Below are 19850 nucleotides of genomic sequence, written 5' to 3' on the forward strand. Positions count from 1 at the left end.
TTATAGTTACTTCCCACCCCCGTCTTCCCTTGTTCGTGCGGCAACCTTGTTGCCGTTCTTTTCTTTTCATTTATTTACGTAAGAGCACTCTTTACGGCAGGCGATGTCGTTACAGGGATGTCGTTAACGACGCGATTGTGCGCCAATCAGATTGTAAGTTGTCCGCATCACACGCTACAATAGTGCCTGCATGCCAGTTAATTGAGGTCTGAGTTTTTTGCGAGACTCTGTACGACGCTTCGTGGGCGTGTGACACACGTCGCTGTCGTATAGGGACCAATGATAACTAGACTACTAATGGAAGGATCACCGCACTGTAACGTAAAACAATGTCTATAAGGAACTAACGGCACTGTATTTTCGTAGCATAGTAGACACGTGGTTTGCATTGTCTGACGATTATTATTTGACGATTGGGGGCTGGAGGCACATGAAATACAGATTTGTTTCCCTCACCTCTACAAGTCAGCCTCGTCGGATACTTGGGTAACGGGATCTACTGTGGCCGGATGGAAAGAAGTCGGTTGAAATGACACAGGGGCAAGAAGGTTCTTCGCTCGCATTGGCTCCCCCCGCCCGTGCCCCGTTTGCTTACTTTCTATTCGTTGACGTTGTCGCGCCGACCAATAGGGATATACTATTCGGACCCTAGAGTTTCTCGACCGACTTCTTTCCATCCGGGCACAGTACGTCATCTATCCGATATGACTGCTACGCGCAATAATTTGTAGGACCCCAAAGAGTCGAATGCAAATACTGTAAGTGAATTTGTTTGATCTCATTCATCATTTCTCTCTAGTTTTGGAAGAGTGGCTGAGGAGTGCTTGATAAGTAGTTTGTGTGGTCCAGAGTGTGTGGTTGTGATTGGGTGCGAACAGGACTAGGTTGGAAATAGGTTCGTAACGAGAGGTTATAATCTGGAGGAGTAATTTTTGGATAAGGTCTGGTTCAAATTGCATTAATAGATTGTATGAATAAACGTGTTGAATATTGGACGCATTTGATCAGCCGGTTTTTTAATTACAATTTATCGAAGGAAACTTCGTTTCACTTCAACAGTCTAAAGACTTTTTTATACGAATCACTTTTGTAACTCACAGTCATTGGTATTTTTATGTTTCTTATCTGCGCTAAGGCAGAGACAGATAACAATCCCTCCTGGTAATATGAAAATATGTTTCCGGAATAAGTTAAAAATTACATAGCAGGATATAGGAATGTGATTTTTTTTAGGATGAACAGATTCTAGTATGGCTGTTGCAATGTTTTTCTTCTGTATCAGACAAATTCTGCCTATTTATAAAGTTAGAATATAGAAACATTTGTTTTTAAAGAAATATATCAGTGTTTGGAAAGCTTGTCTTCAAAGTAAGTTTTTATTCTTACAATGAATTTTCTGAATATCTATATTGTGCCTACCCTGAAATAACTCAGAATTGAATTAGTAAATGTCATTCAAGGTCATTTTGCTAGCTAATTCAATTTACATTGATTCCCTTCTCACGGTGTCTTTGAGTATTAAAAGTTGGTTCAATTCCTAAATGTCCTAGAGGTTATTGATCGTTTAATGATCTATTAGCTTAACCATCACTAACTATTAATACTCCATTTTAGAATATTTTGAAATATTATATGAAATATTATACGAAATATTATAGGAAATATTATATTATTGAAATATTATATGAAATATTAGTATTAATATTCCATTTTCAATTATTTTGTAATGTAACACAATGATATAATATAATAATAATAATTCATACTACGTATTAATTGCTGTTAGAAACCCTTTTTTTTAGAAGTTCCACACAAATAAAGTCTCGCAACGAGGTTACATACTAATAATAAATATTAATCTACTTTGACCCTGTATATCATTAAGATTAAATAGGTATGTTACCGTTTCCTTCACCCTTCATATTTTACATATATAATTTTAACAAAGCATTTGTAGACATATATTTGTACGCCATATTTTCTTATTCTCATGAATAAAACATGCTGACATAGTTTAGTCAAAAGATTCTATGACACTATACATATATAATACAATACCTATATTATTATAGATTCTAATACATCGAAAAATTTAACTATTCCTGTATTTTCTACTGAATATAAGTCGCTTCAAGCTCCTCTGTACTTAAGCCTACTTTCTCGCGTTTGAGAAAGTACTGTGAAGGGCTGTCTTTACAAGGAAAACATTGACGATAGCCTCAGTAGCATAATATTACTAATTAATCTAGCTCATGCTATATCGTAAATATTTAGAGTCACATTTTATTAAAAAGTGGCTGGTCAAATACACTCGATATTCTACTCATCTAATGATGTGACTTGTACCTGATCGTAACCTCCCCTGGCAAAAAGAAACGAAGACAATTAGGTACATCCTCTTCTTCATACTTCATAAACTAGTCATCGAACTTTACTTTCTGTTAATAGGAGTTATTTTCGTTTCAGCATTCAAACACGCAATTCGATCCCATTCTTACTTAAAATCTTATTTCAGGAATTGAATCGTCATTTATGCTATATTCCTAAAGTGGTTGTGACACCCTGAATGATCTGATAGAGCGGTGGTGGTTGTCCCAAAACGGGATGTCGTTTAGTTTCACCGCAGACAAAACTTCTACGCATTCAAGGATCGTAGCGCCAATCTGACGCCGTTAGAGGACAAAAAGAATCGAATCGAACAATTTGTGCAGCACAATCACGTTCTTTAACCTGTATAAGCGATTAAATAGCTTCAAGTACCCAATGATTAAAACGAAATCGTTGCACGATGCTTCACTTGCTGATTATCGCCAGAAACTTAGCTTGAAACGCGAACCTTGTTATCCTTCTTCGAATGTCACAGAACGACCATCTTGCTCGGTTTTTGTGAATGATTGAGCAGAGAGTGAAGCGTTGCGAGCGTGTATCATTTTAGGCGTTGCGAAGAGGCGTTCGGGGAGCTAAAGTACGATAACGGAGTGACAGTAAACGAGACGAAAGCAAACGTATCAAATACACACACACTAGTCAACCAAAAACAAAAAAAAAAAAGATAAAAACTACCAAAAAAAAAAAAAAAGAAAACACCAATAAAAAAACTCAGGCTAGGGCTCTGTTCTGACGGCAACGGATGATTGTGGGTGTGTAGGCGGTGTTCGCCAGCTGGATCCCAGAGATCACGGAGCTCGCCGCGAACCGCTGCAAGTACGGTGGCCAGTACAAGCGCGAGCGTGGACGCAGGTACCCCAAAAATCCACCTACGTGGAAGCCAGCCAAAGATACCCCTTGAAACTAGCCCCCCAAACTGTTGTCCCAGTAGTCGCATAGATGCGAGGAGGAGCAAAGTCAACCTGGATAGCGAAGTGACCTGTTTACGCTCTGCTCGTGTATTTTTCTATTCGCTTAGAAGCCGCGGCGCTCAGATCCGGAATATTTTTACCACGCCTGAGGAATTTTCGATGAACCGCGAGCTCGTCGGAGACGAGACCAGTTATCTAACGACCAGACAACAGAAGGCTCGATTACCGTTGCACTGCGTTTCTCTGGGTCTCGTGATCGTTTATCACTGTCGTAGTCGCGACTGTGCTCCTGCACCCTCTTTCGCGCGGAGGTTAGTAAATGGAAGGAAGCGCACTCTTCGCGAAGTATTTTAATGGTCGTCCGGCGTAACCCAGTTCTCAAAGGATGTAGCCGGGGAGACTTTTTTAAATCCTCGGGTTCTAGCCAAACACGGTCCGCGGAGTAGGTTATCCACGGCGCCGTGCCATTTCTTCCGCGAGGAATAATCGACAGACGACACTAGCCGCGCGCGGCCTTAGCTGGGTATCGGTCGGTCGAACGGGGGACTCGGTTTCTTCCGCGCGGGAGCGCGTTTTTTTCGAAGGGGGGAGACGGGTTTACGGCTGCTATCCAGACTTTCACTCTCTGACTAGCGTAAATGTCCCTTAACACCTCACTTGACCCTGATCCTGATAAGTAACTGTTAGAAAAATGGCATCCCCGAATTCTGGAACTCACTGTCCCCCTTTTACCATATCGCTCACCGTTTATTTAATGTACCTTGTGCTGACTCTCACCGCTTTTCTTACCCACTTTTTACCAGTTAGTAAATATCTTGGTAACACGTGCTGGTATGCTTGGACTTTTGTGAAAAGAGAAATACACACACGTGTTTTATTCTTCTATACACACATGTTAATACACACTATAGTAGATGAGATCAATATATATTATTGTTGCATCTTTCTCTCTCTCTCTCTCTCTTTCTTTTTCTCTCTCTCTATCTCTCTCTCTCTATCTATATTTCTCTCTCTAGCCCTCTCCCTCTCTGTCTATCTCTTATTTTGGTTTCACTTTCTCTCTCTCTCTCTCTTCTCTCTCTCTCTCTCTCTCTCTCTCTCTCTCTCTCTCTCTCTCTCTCTCTCTCTCTCTCTCTCTCTCTATCTGTGCTATATTTATTATTCTCTATAAATACGTTTGTTATATTATACACATATACATTATATGTATATGACTGCCTCTCACCGCACGGTTTCGAAAAGTAAGCTCGTATTATGCCTCGTTTATTTTCACGATTCGTCAATGGGTAACCTGTTTCACCCGATTTATTGAGGCAGCGCGTGTGATTCGTGGACTACATGTATGTATATATATATATGTATATTTGTTGTTAATAATCGCCGATATACATATGTATATGTATATTTCGCTTCTTCACTATTTATATCTTCTTCCTTTCTACTTCTTTCACAGATACAATTTTCTTCTCTTACGATTGGGCAGACTTTTTTGCTTTTAATTAATCGACAGGATAGATCGCCGGTTGTTTCTACACGCTGCGTCGATTTGCGCGCACAAGCATACTCCTTTTCTCACTTGGTTCACGGTTTAGAATAGCAATCGGCAACTTCGAGCGCCTGGTCACGCAAATTCTTGTTCGACTTGCCACGCACAGAAGGTCGAAACAGGCTCTATATATCTTACCAGGATTTTCTTGAGTGATATATAATTTTTTTATCGCTGACAGCTGTTAAATTGCTTCCCTGTTAATTAATATTCTTTATCCTAAAATATTTATTACAATATTATTCTCCTCTAATATTTTAATTCAAATTGTTTTATATCTATTATGTACGTTAGGTTACTTAATATTCTATAAGAGGATTATAATAAATTAGGTATTCAGAATAATATAACAGAAATCAGATTAATTGATGATCCATTCTAATAAATAGTCTTTATTTCCTCACATGAATATTGTATAGGATTTTGTGTTGGAGGATTAAATGCATTATATGTATGGCAATAGTTTTATTTCAGTTCTCTTTACTTTTCCGAAATTTAATTACATTTTCATTATGGTACAAACTACGTTTCTGTAAAATATTCTACAGAGTCTATAATCGATTCGCAATTAACATAATTCAGTGTTTAAATTGATTTGCGGTATGCAACATCACTAAGGAAGATTTGATCCAGGTATATGGAGACTTGTTAGACCCACTATGTACAATGTGATTCTAAAAATTGGGATAAGCTGTGTTTCCTGTCTAAGTAAAGATAGAGTATGTTGACAAGAAAATTGTTAAACGGCATAATGAACACCATTTTCGTATAAAATCGTCTTGTCACGTTATATATTATTTTTAAACTATGATTTTATCCTTTTTCGAGTTCATTATACTCATACTTTCCACGAAATACATTGATTTTTTTCATTAATGTGTGTATAAAATAATAATTTACGACAAACTTCATGTCTCCTGTCAGAAGTCTGTATTACCGTAGTGTTTAAAAGTTCAATTATTACATTTTACATGTCTTCGCATTTCCATCCTGATATTGCACTAAATCAGGAATTTCAAGAACCGTCATACCACACAGTTCGTGTGACAAAACGAAAGTCCACTAGATTTTTTTTCACCGAGGTCTTTTAAATAACAAAATGTATATGCATTCTTTTGTTTCAGAGATTGATTTATACAGTGAACTATAAACCACACTATTCAAACAGACGCATGACGTAAGAGAGCATGTGCGCCGATTTTGAAAAGTGTAATAGTGAATTGTTTGATCACTTACTGTACTAATAAGGATCTTCGACAGAAGATATAGAAAGACCCTGAACTTTTTCACCTTTTTCAAGGACTGTATAGCACTTGAGTATTTTTGGGGGTTAGGTTAATAGCAGCCTACAGCTGTACCTTGCCCTTTGCAATATATCGTATTTACTAGTGCAATAAAAACATGTATTATTATTATTATATGTTATATAGTGACATTCAGTTTATAGCATAAAAGAGGTTTGACTAACTGGTGGCTCGCGAGCCACGGGGGGCGCCCCCGCCATGCTGCCACGCTGAATACCCCCTCCATACCTCCCAGGCTCTGACGATCGCAGTCAAAAAGAGAAGAAAAGAAGGAGGAATCGACTGCGATCGTCAGAGTTTGGTCGGTATGGAGGGGAGCCGTTCAGCGTGGCAGCAAGGCGGAGGTCCCCTCCGGTGGCTCGCGAGCCAGCAGTTGGTCAGCCCCGGCATAAAACATGCATAGATTCATTCAAGATAAGTGCAAGAACATTATGAAGTTGCACTGTTCTACTAGATAAAAATCATATTATAAGAAAATGATCTTCATTGAGCCCACAAAGTTTAACCCTCGACCAATCTTCTCTGTCGTTACTTCGAACGAGACTATAAGCTGTCCCAGCTTTTAGAATCGGTGTGTATCACAGGCGCATGCTGTGAAAACCGTGCGGTACCGTTGTTGCGAATACGATCGCGGCACAATCGCGTAAAGGTGCTCGTAACATTTACAAATAAGGAATTCAGCAAGTCAAGCCTCCGTTCCATTTGTTTGTCACGCCCGATCGCATCGATTGTTCCGTATTTTCAGTGTCGTTCCGGCTACATAGCAAATTCACCAACAGATAACGAAGAGGCGCATCCTCCTCTGTTCCACGCAACATTTACATTTACTTTGATATTCCGATGAGAGATTGATGCAAATAGCAAAATGATCGTCTGATCGTATCAGGAGCTATGTAACTCCTTTTGTAGACACACAGTAAACGAGAATCTTTCCTTCGACGGGGGAAATGTTATCTTGGTTTTCTCGAGGGCTATCAATTCGTTCGTGGGATTCAATTTGTTCTTTCCTACATCCTTAAGACTGTCTCTTGGGAAACTGTAACGCGACTGGTTCGTGCAGTTTACTCTCATATCAGTGGATCACAGCCACCACTCTGCAGGAGACAATAAAAAGAAATCTGTGAAAAAGATTCTCTTTTATTTCACTAGGAATCACATTTTGATCATGTTCTATGCAGTACATCCGTCGTCTTATAGCGGTCGATCATACAGGGTGTGGTGGAAAGCATGGCAGAAGCGAGCACGGAGTCATTTCTTGTCAAACAGCAAGTTGGAAATTTGAAATAATATATTTCTTCTTGAAATGAACGGTTTTGGAATTTCATGCTTTACGAACGAATGTACTTGTATCTAATTAGGGCATGGTTCAGAGACCTAATTACGAATTACTACTTCCACTTACGTTTGTGTAGAATGTAACAAAGTCACAAAACGCAATATTTTGAGAAAATTAAACAAACTCTTGAATTCTTGTAATTTTAAATTTCTTTATTAAATAAATCATTGAAGATGCTGACCTCACTGAGAAAGCATAGTTGGACTATTCTGCACGAGGACTTAAAAAAGATGTTCAAAAATTTGTTCCGTATTCTCAAAACGTGTTATGTCACGATCATTTACAGTGTGTAAAAAAAATTATATTTCATTGTTCGCACAGGCGATTCTACACCTCTGGATCGATAGAGATCTGTTTAAAAACTGTATCGCAGAATTGATCTTAACCTCAAAATGTAAGATCTAATTTCTTTTATTTTCATGTATTCTACTCCCTGGGAGGTTAACAGGTGTAAAAAAAAAAACATTTTTATCCTTCAATTTTTAAAACAGAGAAACTCTCTTGTTTCAGTGAGTCAAATACATCACAATAAAAAAATTAACCTTAAATTTCAAGATCATGGTTAATTTACAATTATTCTGGATATTTTTAACTGATATCCACCGAACGAGAGTTGCAGAATCACCTGTGTGAACCGTGATATATAACATTTTCCACCCTGTACAGGATGTTAAAAAAGTGGTGGTCATTGCTTTCAGCGGTGAATCTACAAATTGTCTATAACATTACAAAGTTAATTTTCTTTTTACATCAACATATTCTACTCGCTGAAATGAGAAAAAGTCCCAAAAGAACCATATGTCGCAAACGCACCGTTTCCTAAAAAAAAAATTGATAAAGTTTTGGCATGGATGAAGTGATCCATGTATTTGATGAAACCATTTTTCATGTTTTTGAGAAAGCGGTGCGTTCGTGACATATGTTCCTTCTAAACTTGTCCTCCTTTCAGCGAGCAGAATATGTTGATGCAAAAAATTAATTTTAATTTTCAATCTTATAAACAATTTTACGGCAAGCTTTTTTACACACAGGTACGGATTTTACAGAGGTACAGATTCACCCCCAAAAGCAGTGACCATCACTTTTTTACCACCCTGTACATGTTGCGCACAAACGCAAGTAAAGGTAGCAATCCCTGCCCTGAGTACAGCTACACAGAAACTCGATGAAACCTCAAATTCGTTTCCTTCAAGAATGATGTCTCTTAAAAAAAGAAATATTTCTTTCAAATTTTCGATTTATTTCTCACCGAAGAATTACCCCGGCATTGTTTTCACCACGCATTTCTCCACACCCCGTATTCGTTACTCGAGTTCCGTGTAGCGTAGATGACTCGGCGATCCTCGACGATCGTTGGCTCGTAGCTGTGGCCAGTAGAAACGCGCGAAAGAAAGAGTTGGGGCTCATGGGGTCGCGTGTGATCGCGCTAACACTTGGTTCTTTGTCTGTCGAGTGAATGGGAAAGCGCGGATCGGAGAAGAAGAAAAGAAATGAAAAAAATGATAGGCCTACTGTGAAACGTGGCCACGAAAGTTCCAAAAGCAAAAGGAAAGAAAGAAAAACGTATCGGCGACCCGTAGACATTTTTGTTTTCTCTCTTTCTCTCTCTGTCTCTGTCCCTCTCTCTTTAAGAATTGAGTTTCTTGGTGGCATGCGTTAGTGCTCTGGCTAGCCTTGTAGAAATATCCGAAAGCGATCGAACCCATCGCGGAATGGCCTTTTTTTTTTAGAGAGGAACCGACTTCTCTTGTTCGACGAACGATCGAGGGGAGAAGTCACACATCGGCGATTGAAATCACGGTTCTACTTTGTTTTTTCTTCTTTTTTTTTTTTGGTCTCTTGCTTGACATAAACTAACTTGGCACTTGAACTAGAGCGCAGCAGTAGACGGGGTGCAGGCGTAGGCACATGCGGGCTGCTCTTTTAGGGGATTTTTCAGTAGAAATTGCACGCAATAATTGCGAAACACAATGCTGCATCTGTACCTCCAGCGTCGAACGGGCCGAAGACGGAGAAGGCGGACGTGAAAGCGGTCAGGCACGAATTAAATGAGCCGCGATCCAGCCGCCCGGTTATTCGTTTTCGCATGATGAAACGAATAGAGGAAGCAATTAAGCATGACTTATCGTTAATCGTTGAACGTATGACGGGTTCTAGCGAAGTTAATCGAGTTCAGTCGGACGTTTCTGACCAGTATCTTGTTGGATTTCATGTAGACACAAAACGATATGTATAGATATCGACATTCCACGTATCCGTTTGCCCGGTAATATCGAGAAAGCTAAAAAAAAAAAAGTATACACCCTGTAATACGTGCGAAATTTTGGAAGGTATGTCGTACTGTCATTTTTGTTTTCTCTCATCCAGGTGTTGAGTAAATTTTGCATGCACCATTAGACACCTCGATAACCATATTCAGGTTATCTGCCTTTTGTTTTTTTTTTAAGATTCGCTGATTAACGAAGACGGTAACATTCTGATATAAACGAATTTATGGTGACGCATTAACTCGTCCGGGCTTGTCATTCTAATTCCTCGTTGGATTTGAGACACGTGGATCAGATGAATATGTAATGGGGATTTGTCGATCATTGCAACAGCCTTCTCGTCGTTTCCCGTGAAACGCTCGTTCATTGTCCCACTATCTTCATTCAGACACACACATATGTATAGGTAGTCGAACTTCAGTCACATCGAGAAAATAGTCTCTCATTCTTCACCTCTCTTCGACATGTTTACACACACTTACACACAGACACGTCGATACAAAACGCGCAGCATCTGCAATTAGATACGATACACGAACACTTCGATCACAAGTCGGTTCGAGATTTTTTTTCGACGCGGCAAACCACAAAAGGGAACGACCAAGCATCATAACCTCCACCACTGATCATCGCGTTAACATATTAGATGTGTACATGTATATACGTACGTATATTTGTATACGCCATACACAAACACCCACACGTACACACCGCATTCTCCATATGTATTATATTATGTATCTCTCGTACATGTTTTCACACGTCTCGATGTGCATATACACTGCCGTGCAAAATACTTGACGACTCCACTGCTGCCTCCCGAGACACGCTACGGAAAACGGTATTCCCATCTATGACACAATGGTCCGTGGCGTGGACTACAGCGCCACTGAGCGCCGCACGGCTGTGGCCGTTCTGTGAGTAACCTACTCGATTGAATTTCTAACTTCTGATCTACTAAAACTTCTTCGACTTTTACAGTGATAATAATGCTAATTCAAAAGTTATACTAATGCGAATGTAATATTACAAACAATATTCATATACTAGAAATAAACACGCTAATAATAAAAATAGATTTTCTAAATATCGAACAGTTTTTTAATATATATATATATATATATGTGTGAACTTCGAAGTGCAAATAACAGTAGAATAATTTAACGAGGTGATCTACGAGCTGCTACAAAAACTATTTTTATTATTGCAATAAAGAGACGAATACAAGCTGAAAAAAGGAATTCCGTAGCGATTTTTATTTGCAGTATATGAATATTGTTCGTAATGTCATATTCGCATTAGTATTATTTTTGCATTAGCATTATTATCAGAGTAAATGTCGAAGAAGATTTGTTAGATCAGAAGTCAGAAATTCAGTCGAGTCGATTACTCACAGAACGGCCACGGCTGCGTAGCGCTCAGTGGCGCTGCGGTCTGCGCCACGGACCCTTGTGTCATAGATGGGAATGACGTTCCGCGTGGCGTGTCTCGGGAGGCAGCAGTTGGGTCGTCAAGTATTTTGACCGACAGTGTATGTACGTATGTATATAAGCTGTTGATTCGAATTGGCACACATTACTGAGCGGAAGGAAAGCGGATTGGAGACAATATACATGCGTAGATCTGACACTAGCTCATGTCCCAAGAAACACATTTCTTTGATTATTTCGTAACGAAAGAAGTAACATACGATGTATTATAACGCGATTACGCTCACAGACTTCGTTGCCGCAGACGCACCGCTTTTCCCCCGTGGACAATTTAGTTAAATCGAGATCAGTCGTCTATTGGCCTGGACTTATTAGTGGACCTGCATGGTCTGGATCAGCGGTTCTCAACCTTTCCCCGCGCCATGCCACTCGATTTCAGAATGTTTCACCACAACACGGCGAGCAAAGATATCCACGCGACAACGTGGTCGTTGAAGTTTCGCGTGGTGCTCAGGTACGCTTGAGGTATATCGGTTGAAAACCACTGGCCTAGATACCGGGATGAAGAAGGGTCGTGCATATTTGTGATACACAGGGTATTCACTGTCGTGACTTAATGAATTATATTTCTGGCTCACAAGTAAGATAATTTCTGGGAGTATCTCTGTTTCTAATCGAATCTTTCAATCTCTATAATCGATAAAACATTTATGAATTAGTGAATAAAAATTCCACTATCGTAATTCTATTACTTTTGCATTAATATATGAAATACTTAAGTTTCTATTGGTCCTTGTGGACAGTTGTATAAATTATCTCATTTATTGTAATTATAAGATATTATCTTATTTTTGGCCAATGAATCCTTCATCCATCAAATACCGCACACCTGATGTGTTAAACTTTTTCGAAGGGGCCCATCAGCGATCCTTTCCCAAAGAAAGACTACCGTAGAGTTTTAGAACGTGCACTTGCTTCAGAATTGTCATTCGGGGCGTCATTGAGCCGTATTCGATGTGAACACGTGAATAGAAAGCACCGTGCATTCTCTTCGAGAAGAGGAAGAAAGAGATCCGCATTAATGTCGCGATACCGTGGCACGAGCCTAAACGACGCCGTGAACAGACTGTGCACTTTTGTTTCCACTGTTCTGTATATTTATACACGCCACGTCGATGGCGTTAAATGTTAGTATGAACGAGTGATCAACACTAACCCAGACCCTAACATCGCTCGCTAGCCGCTCTCTAACGATGAGTTTGGCGCATTGTGTGTCACGATGAGACTGCAATCACGATATCGCGAAATCGATACTTAACTAAGCGTATGCGTCATATCCGATTAGGAATTATGTTTTCGTTCGTTCTTTGCAAGCTTCGCACGGCGAAGCAGCGTATTTATGGTAACCATGCGTCACGGTAAACTGTACCCCTCTTATACGAAAGCGTTCGAACAACACGGGTATGTCCCCTCGAAGCATCTTCTTTTTTTTTTTTCAATCGCAAAGTGACGTCCGTATAATACCCGCCAAAAAAAGCAGAAGCGGTGCACGATATTCGGAAGTAGAATATCCAGCCAGCCTCGATGTAAAGAAAAAAAAAAAAAAACAGCCAGATGAATGAAAGAATTGTTGAGAACTACAAACCTTTTGTACCAAATGTGTACGCGTAAAGTTCGATGAATATATATATATAACCTATCTGCCAATGGACTAGGTAGACGTGTCGGCACGTGTAGTTATCGTTAGGCCTAGGTGTAGGAGTGTAGGACCTAGGTGTAGGTAGCCTACCTACCCCGCCTTTTATTTGGAACGTGTTCGTTTCCATATATATTAACTATTTGGGCCGTGGCACGCATAGCGGTACAGCACTACTAATCGTGTCTCTATGAGTAGCCGCGCTGCCCGGTAGCTGAGCCAAATCTTACTTCCGTTCATAAGTGCAAAATTCCTACCCTCGCCACCCCACCCACCCACACCCGCCCCCCACCCCCCCCCAAAAAAAAACGAAAGAAAAAAAAAGAGCAAATAAGGTACGACCAACATTCGACGCATTAGCGATTACCACGACGCGACGGGACGATACCAATTCACACGGCAGGACCGAGACTTATGTAAAAAAAAAAGAGAAAAAAAAAAGAAAACCGAAAATTAAGTAAACAACTGCCAAACCTTTCACACAAGTGTATTGATGCGAATGTTGTGTTCTGTTCTATCACGTGGTGTAGGCCATATTCGCCAGTTGTATCCCCGAGATAATTGACCTGATCGGGACGCGAAACAAGTATGGCGGCACTTTGAAGAACGAGCGAGGTCGCAGGTGAGAGACACAACCAACCAACTAGCTTTCCCGAGTTGAGCCACCTTTCACAACCCTGATTACTATCAGCTACCCCGATACTTTCTCGTATGATAACATCTTGTATATTATGTAAGTCTGATTCCTTCTCTTGAACCCGACCCCCGTGTCCCTTGCCTCCAGCACGACGCCCGACTCTCCCCCCCTCCCCCCACCCCGAACTTTGTGCCACTGTTTCTGTCCGTATGCACCTGAACACCTACACGCCTCACAATTGCCTCGATGTCAGCTCCTGATTCTCCTTTATACGACTCCCCTCTTCACGGATACACAGAGTACACACCACATTATGTCTACAGACAAGCTTGAAAACTTCCTTGAACTGCCCGTCTCTTCTTGTTATATACATATATATATATATATATTTAGAGAACAGTGTTAGAGTCGCAGAATTGCAGTTCCATACCTGCTCTTTGTACTAGTTGTCAGTCGGCCTTCGTAGTCGGCAGTCGCTATCCTGGAAACAGCCCTCAACAATACATCCTTACCTCCCCACCATCCCCTCCCCTCACCACCCCGTCCAGCAACCCCTTCAACCAGTCAACCAGCTAGTCCAACTGTCGCCACAAATCTACCATATCCAGCAACTGGTGTTAGCTTGTTTGTTCACACTGATTGCACTTGGGGCAAATACGGCTTTGTTATGCTACTGTCATAAATTGTACGAAGAACGAGGAATTATCGATGTCAAACAGACGCAGCTTTGTTCTTGTAAGTAGCTCGTCATGGCGGGCACGAAGCGGGCGAAAGTGCTGCAACTGAATAAATATGTAGATTGACTGAAGAGAGAATCCTTTACTGGTTACATTGTTAGCCGAAGCAAGGTGGTGCAATTTTAATTTTAAACGGTGTCCCTATAGCTAGTAAAGTCTAACCCCTCGTTCTTCGAGTTGCACTTTGTCGACGTAATAATCGTTTGATTCTGACTGATCCAGAACAATGAGAGCAGTGTGCCGGGTAACCAATTCGTGTTTTTAACTTCGATGTAGATGTCGCTACTTTGCATCAGCGCTATGTTGAAATTAGTAGATCATTGGAATTTTAAATCTAAGTTAATGTGGTGCTTGTTAAATCGATGTATCAGAATATGATGTTCGTAAAATACGGAAGAGGGAGCACAAGTATAAAGAAACATTCGAGCTGTATTTCCCTCCGAGTGCAAGGATCAATGCCCAGCATGTACCCTGCATTTCCAACATTGAATGCATACACTATTTACATATATATATGGAGGATATCCCACGCAGCTGGATCGATTTGTGCCCGTTGAAACGGTCTGCCGTAGAAAAATATACTATCATGCAAAATTAAGCGGGTCTAGGTGCTTCGAATTACGACGATGTTACTACGTAAACTTACCATCTCACTGAATGGAATTTTGTATTTTATTAGCGCATCAGTTGGCGCAGTTTCTCATTATTTGCAAGTAAATATTAAAATTCCTCTAAGCAGCGACTATTACTTTAAAACACGACTCAATTTTGAGGTCGCAAAGCAGTACTGGTGTATTTCGCAGTCTTAAACTTGCGCGCGATCTTGTTCATGTTACCTTTTAACAGGGGAGCAGTTGCATTTTGAAATTTGTGCACACCGATGTGCGCACTAGTGCACATAATATCATTTAATTTTGCTTTATAAGATTTTCGTCTATTTCAAACCGTTTCAATCGTACAGCCGGATCCAGTTGTATGGAACACCCTGTACATGTATATATATGTACGTACGTATGTGTGCGTGTATGTACGAATGTGTGTACGTGCGTATGTATGCGTGTATGCGCGCGTGTGTTTGTGTGTGTGCGTACGTGTGTGTGTGTATATGTATATATGGATATATATACACACACATCTAATGTTGTAACACTTGAGTGTAATAACCTTGATGTTTTAGACAGCATTAATTATCGTTCTTACGTGTAATTCTTTAAGAAGGGAAAGTGGAAAAGTGTACTTTTGTCTTGGGTTATATTATACAGGGTGGGCCATGATTACAGTTGTTATCTCAAGAAACTGGTGAACCCAAAGGTGTAATTGCTTATCATGTATCGGGTATTCCCTGACACATTCAGGATCGGATCTACTATTCTCTTCACGGTCACCCAAAATGTTTTTTTCTTGTTTTGGAAAAGAAAGTACGAAACAATCATCTTTACCTCAAACACGAGCCTGAACAATTTTATTGAACGTGCTTCGTTATAGACTGCCTCATGTGTTTCTAAGGCTCAGCTAAGTTTTGTATTTGGTGGCAACCCTGTTCTATGCACCAATGAAGCATTTTTGATCCTATCGGTTGGTGGATAACACTCTACGCTATCCACGCTTGCGGAGGGAACTATTAGAGGATAAAAACGCTGAGGATTCGAAGAAATACATACGTACTTCATTAGGCTTCCCTTGTCATTGTTGGGTTTGGAATCCATGTTCTCACCTCCTTTTACACATATGAAGCACCCCTAATTTTCTTCACAAGGATCTTTTACGTAATACGTGAGATAATGTTGTTGTACATTTTTTGGGACAAGAGGGAATATATTTGTAGTTTTTACAAAGTTATGAAGTTCTACTAATATTAAACATATATACAATTTTTTCCAATTATTATATACACAAAATAGTTTTCGTTGACTTCTAAGACTATATTGAGCTTTGTACAAATACTTGATGAAGTATATGGTAACAATTCATTGCATTTGAATTTTTTATTACATTATTAAATATCTGAACATACGATTGTAGGAGACATAAAATATGTGTAAGCACATCCAGCAAATAGAAAGATGTTTTTTTTGTAAGTTACTAAAAAAATTCTTATGGTATTTCCACTTAGAAATATGTTCAGCTGTTCCTTTTGCTCCGAAGTGACCCAAGTAGTAAGCTTCATTGCGTAAAAGGTCCGAATGAATTATATAATACACTAGAGAAGGGTTACGTCTCCAGTTGACCTTGAAATTTTTCGAGAGAACTCCTTGTACGTATTCTATGACCCACCCTGTATACGCTTTGTATATGTATGTATCAATACACATATATGAAGCTGTACGTATACGCATATATTGCTAATCATAATATGTTATGCGTAGTTTAGGTTTGATTGAGGGACTATCAGTGGGCTAACAAATGATTTGTTAGATTAGGGAAGAGCGTTACAATGACATGTACGTTTTCTTTTCATATTGTTCATCGTTCATAATTTGTGTCAGTGCGACTGTAATACTTTATAAAACAACAAGAAACCCAACACTCTCGGTAACGCGCCTGTTAGTCCCATCAAAATATTTTGAGTGTAGTACTTACTCATACACGGTCACGCACACGAATGTACAGTAAGTCACCACAGAGCACCTAATATCTCCATTGTATTCGGGAACAAAGGAGAGATATATAGAACAGCATTTGGACAATGATGAACATAATATTTTTTTTTCACTTCTAACAACATTTTTCGAGGGCTACCAAGCTTATTAGTGTTTTCTTAAAACGACTCGCACATGTTTGCCCATTGCATGTTGTAGCTGATCTTAAAACAATTTCGAACATTTGAATCCAAATGGGGGACACTTTAAAGTACGAAGGTAAAGATTTCCAAAATGACGTCCCTCAGTAGCGGCACATAACCTACAATTATCTATTCGAGTTTTTTTCAGAATTCCTTGAAAGGAAGTTTAGCAAGAACGTCCAATTTAACCAATCATAGTGCACCTAGTCTAGAGACTTGAAAATTCTCTTCTTCACTATTCACGTCACGTTTTACAAATTGCACATTTAGCTGAATATTGGATCAACGACGATCTGAGCTCACTTTAGCATTATATAGCGAGATGTGTCTTATAAAAATTTCTACGTACTCGGAAGATGACAGTGTTGCTGCGAATAATAAAAAAAAAATGGCTCTAGAGGGAATTATATTCGTCATCTTCAACCCATAAACTGTCGAGCGCTTTAGTCTACGTATTTCCCTTTACATTCAAATCCAACGGAGATATCTAGGTGCCCGATTCCCGACAACTTACGTTACAATTCGTAGCAATCTTGATCTTCTACACACACGATAATCATCGATGACGTTACTGTTGGTCATTCCATTTAAGGCGCATAAGGCGTCGCTCGACAAATGTGTTCGTATTACTCCTTACTAATTGCAACGTTCGCACGTGCTGTTTATCGACGACAAAACTTTTTGTCAGCACGAAACTTTCGCTAGGCGTGGCTTGCGTAGACATTTTTTAAGATGCGTCCCACTGTGCCGAGCACACGGAGGACGCGGCTAGCGCAACGGGAGGCGCTCACGTGGTATTTTCGAAGTCGACGCCGTGTATGCTCCGACGGACGGCTATTGCGACGGAGTAACGTTCGATTTATACGCTCGACGTGCGAATATTTTAAACTTCCCTCGATACATTGCCTACGTGGGGCGATAGGGCTCGAGCAACGCGTATATACCTCTTTAGAAATGGGTAGATACATAATGTCTACGTAACTTCTCTTATGATACACAAATACACGCACACGCAACACGATATCCACATTCTCGACATTTTACACAACGAGTACGTCGGCACCATTACGGTAGATTGAAGGCCAATTCTGTCAGTAGGGGCTTATATGTTGGATCATGTGTTTTCGGGCCCATGCTGGATTCAGTAACACGCAAGTGATTTTCTTCCCCTCGTCCCTGGTATGGTAGACGGGGTAGATTTTTTGATCGCGACGAGAACAGTCGATCGTGCAAACAGCGGGTGTCTGCTGAGTTCATGATGAGCCTCGCAATTAGATATCACAAGTGTAGAAAAATAATAATTAAAAAAAAAAAAAAAAAAGAAAATGGTTGAGCATGGAATGGTCATGGTGAAGTTTTTTTTTTTTTTTGTACTTGACGCAATAACACTTTGTCACTTTTTTAGGCACCCACTTATCTGATCTGCTTGTAACGGCAAGAGTATGTGATTATCAGTGTACAACATCGCACGTAGAGTTTAATTACGTGTAGAAAACGAGTTATGTGCTTGTCTTTTGATTGCAAGAAAAAACGGGACACGAACGAGCCTGCACTCTTACGTATTTTTACCTAACTCTTGTCACATTTGTGTATCATTTTTTTTTCTGTATTTCTGTATATTGTATATCTAGTCTCTACAGACGACTTACTCTGTATGCGTGTGAGCGCGCGCGTATGTGTGTGTGCGTGTGTAGTTGTTCGATGATATTATTAGTTGGCTATAAACGACTCACACCAATTTCTATCGCAGTTCCGGTAAGTTTAGCCCATTAATTAACTACGTACTATATGCAGATAGATAACCCGCGAATCGTGTGATAATTGTAGAGATCGTTCCTTGTTCAGTGGTGAAAAAAAGAAAAAAAAAAAGATTGCACTTTCACTTTGAAATTCTAATAGCTATGTTTCATTTCGAACAACTGACACAGAACTTCGACTCAGATATTATTACTGTGGCAGCAGACTAAACTGGCACAAAGGGAACTAAAATTTCGATTTCTCAACGATATTCACGTTTCTCTCTCTCACTTTCTCTCTCTCTTTCTCTCTCTCTCTCTCTCTCTCACTATCTATCTATTACTACGATATATGTATACGTACATATACATCCCTTTTCTCTCTTTCTCTCTCTTCATTCGGCTCTATCCCTTTCGCGCCAACTCACTTAACCATATTTACGCTCTCAAGCGGCACCACGACAAGTGCTTACCCTCGAGGGGCACGTTCAAAGAATGAAAAGCAAATGGAAACGGTTAAAAAACAGTTTAGTCGGCACACGGAGAGAGAAAAACGTAACGAATTCCTTAGTTGGGTGAGACACATGTATATTATAAATAGAGCGTGTATATGGTAGTTGCTTGTAAGTTTCTCTTCTTTTCGACTACCCGCAATTGGACGGGAGTGGAATCTAATTCGTTCGTTGTGTTGGCAGACATATTGTCGTGTGTGGCCACATCACCTACGAATCAGTCTCGCACTTCCTCAAGGACTTCCTGCACGAGGACCGCGAGGACGTTGACGTGGAGGTTGTCTTCTTGCATAGGTATGGCCATCGATCTACTATTTTCGCTACCCCGATCAACATCCGTTCACTATACTCCCAGTCTCATATAGTTCACGAAAGCCTATATAATCGATCTGTATTGGCATATATTTCGATACGATGGTAGTTTCATATTGACAAGTCTGACGTTTTGATGCAGACAAACGATTCCTTGGTAAATCGTACCAATGCCAGACCAGCTATCGTACGATTATGCAGGATATACATATTTAATGTCCCCTCATCTCCTATGTCACTTAGCGAACAAACTTAG

At 40.0% G+C, this 19850-nt stretch overlaps 2 protein-coding genes across 51 annotated transcripts in view; one reads left to right on the top strand and one right to left on the bottom strand.

Moving 5' to 3' along the window:
- Slo (calcium-activated potassium channel slo) overlaps window positions 1–19850 on the top strand; it is a 228869-nt gene that overhangs the window by 124352 nt on the left and 84667 nt on the right. For 29 of the 50 annotated variants that reach the window (XR_013087040.1, XM_076826225.1, XM_076826241.1 and 26 more), the window contains 2 exons: window positions 13409–13500; window positions 19466–19576. Coding sequence is in view for 49 of the 50 variants with exons in the window: in XM_076826225.1 (XP_076682340.1) it covers window positions 13409–13500; window positions 19466–19576 (203 nt within the window). In the remaining variant the exon portion in view is untranslated. Of the gene's footprint in view, window positions 1–3148; window positions 3241–13408; window positions 13501–19465; window positions 19577–19850 lie in introns of all 50 variants that reach the window. The other 21 variants (XM_076826209.1, XM_076826249.1, XM_076826207.1 and 18 more) reach the window with 2 other exon arrangements.
- Window positions 1–19850, bottom strand: part of LOC143376209 (uncharacterized) — a 1054554-nt gene that overhangs the window by 118727 nt on the left and 915977 nt on the right. The gene's annotated exons all lie outside the window — the stretch shown is intronic.

The sequence above is a fragment of the Andrena cerasifolii genome, chromosome 14, assembly GCF_050908995.1.
Source record: "Andrena cerasifolii isolate SP2316 chromosome 14, iyAndCera1_principal, whole genome shotgun sequence".
NCBI lineage: Eukaryota > Metazoa > Arthropoda > Insecta > Hymenoptera > Andrenidae > Andrena > Andrena cerasifolii.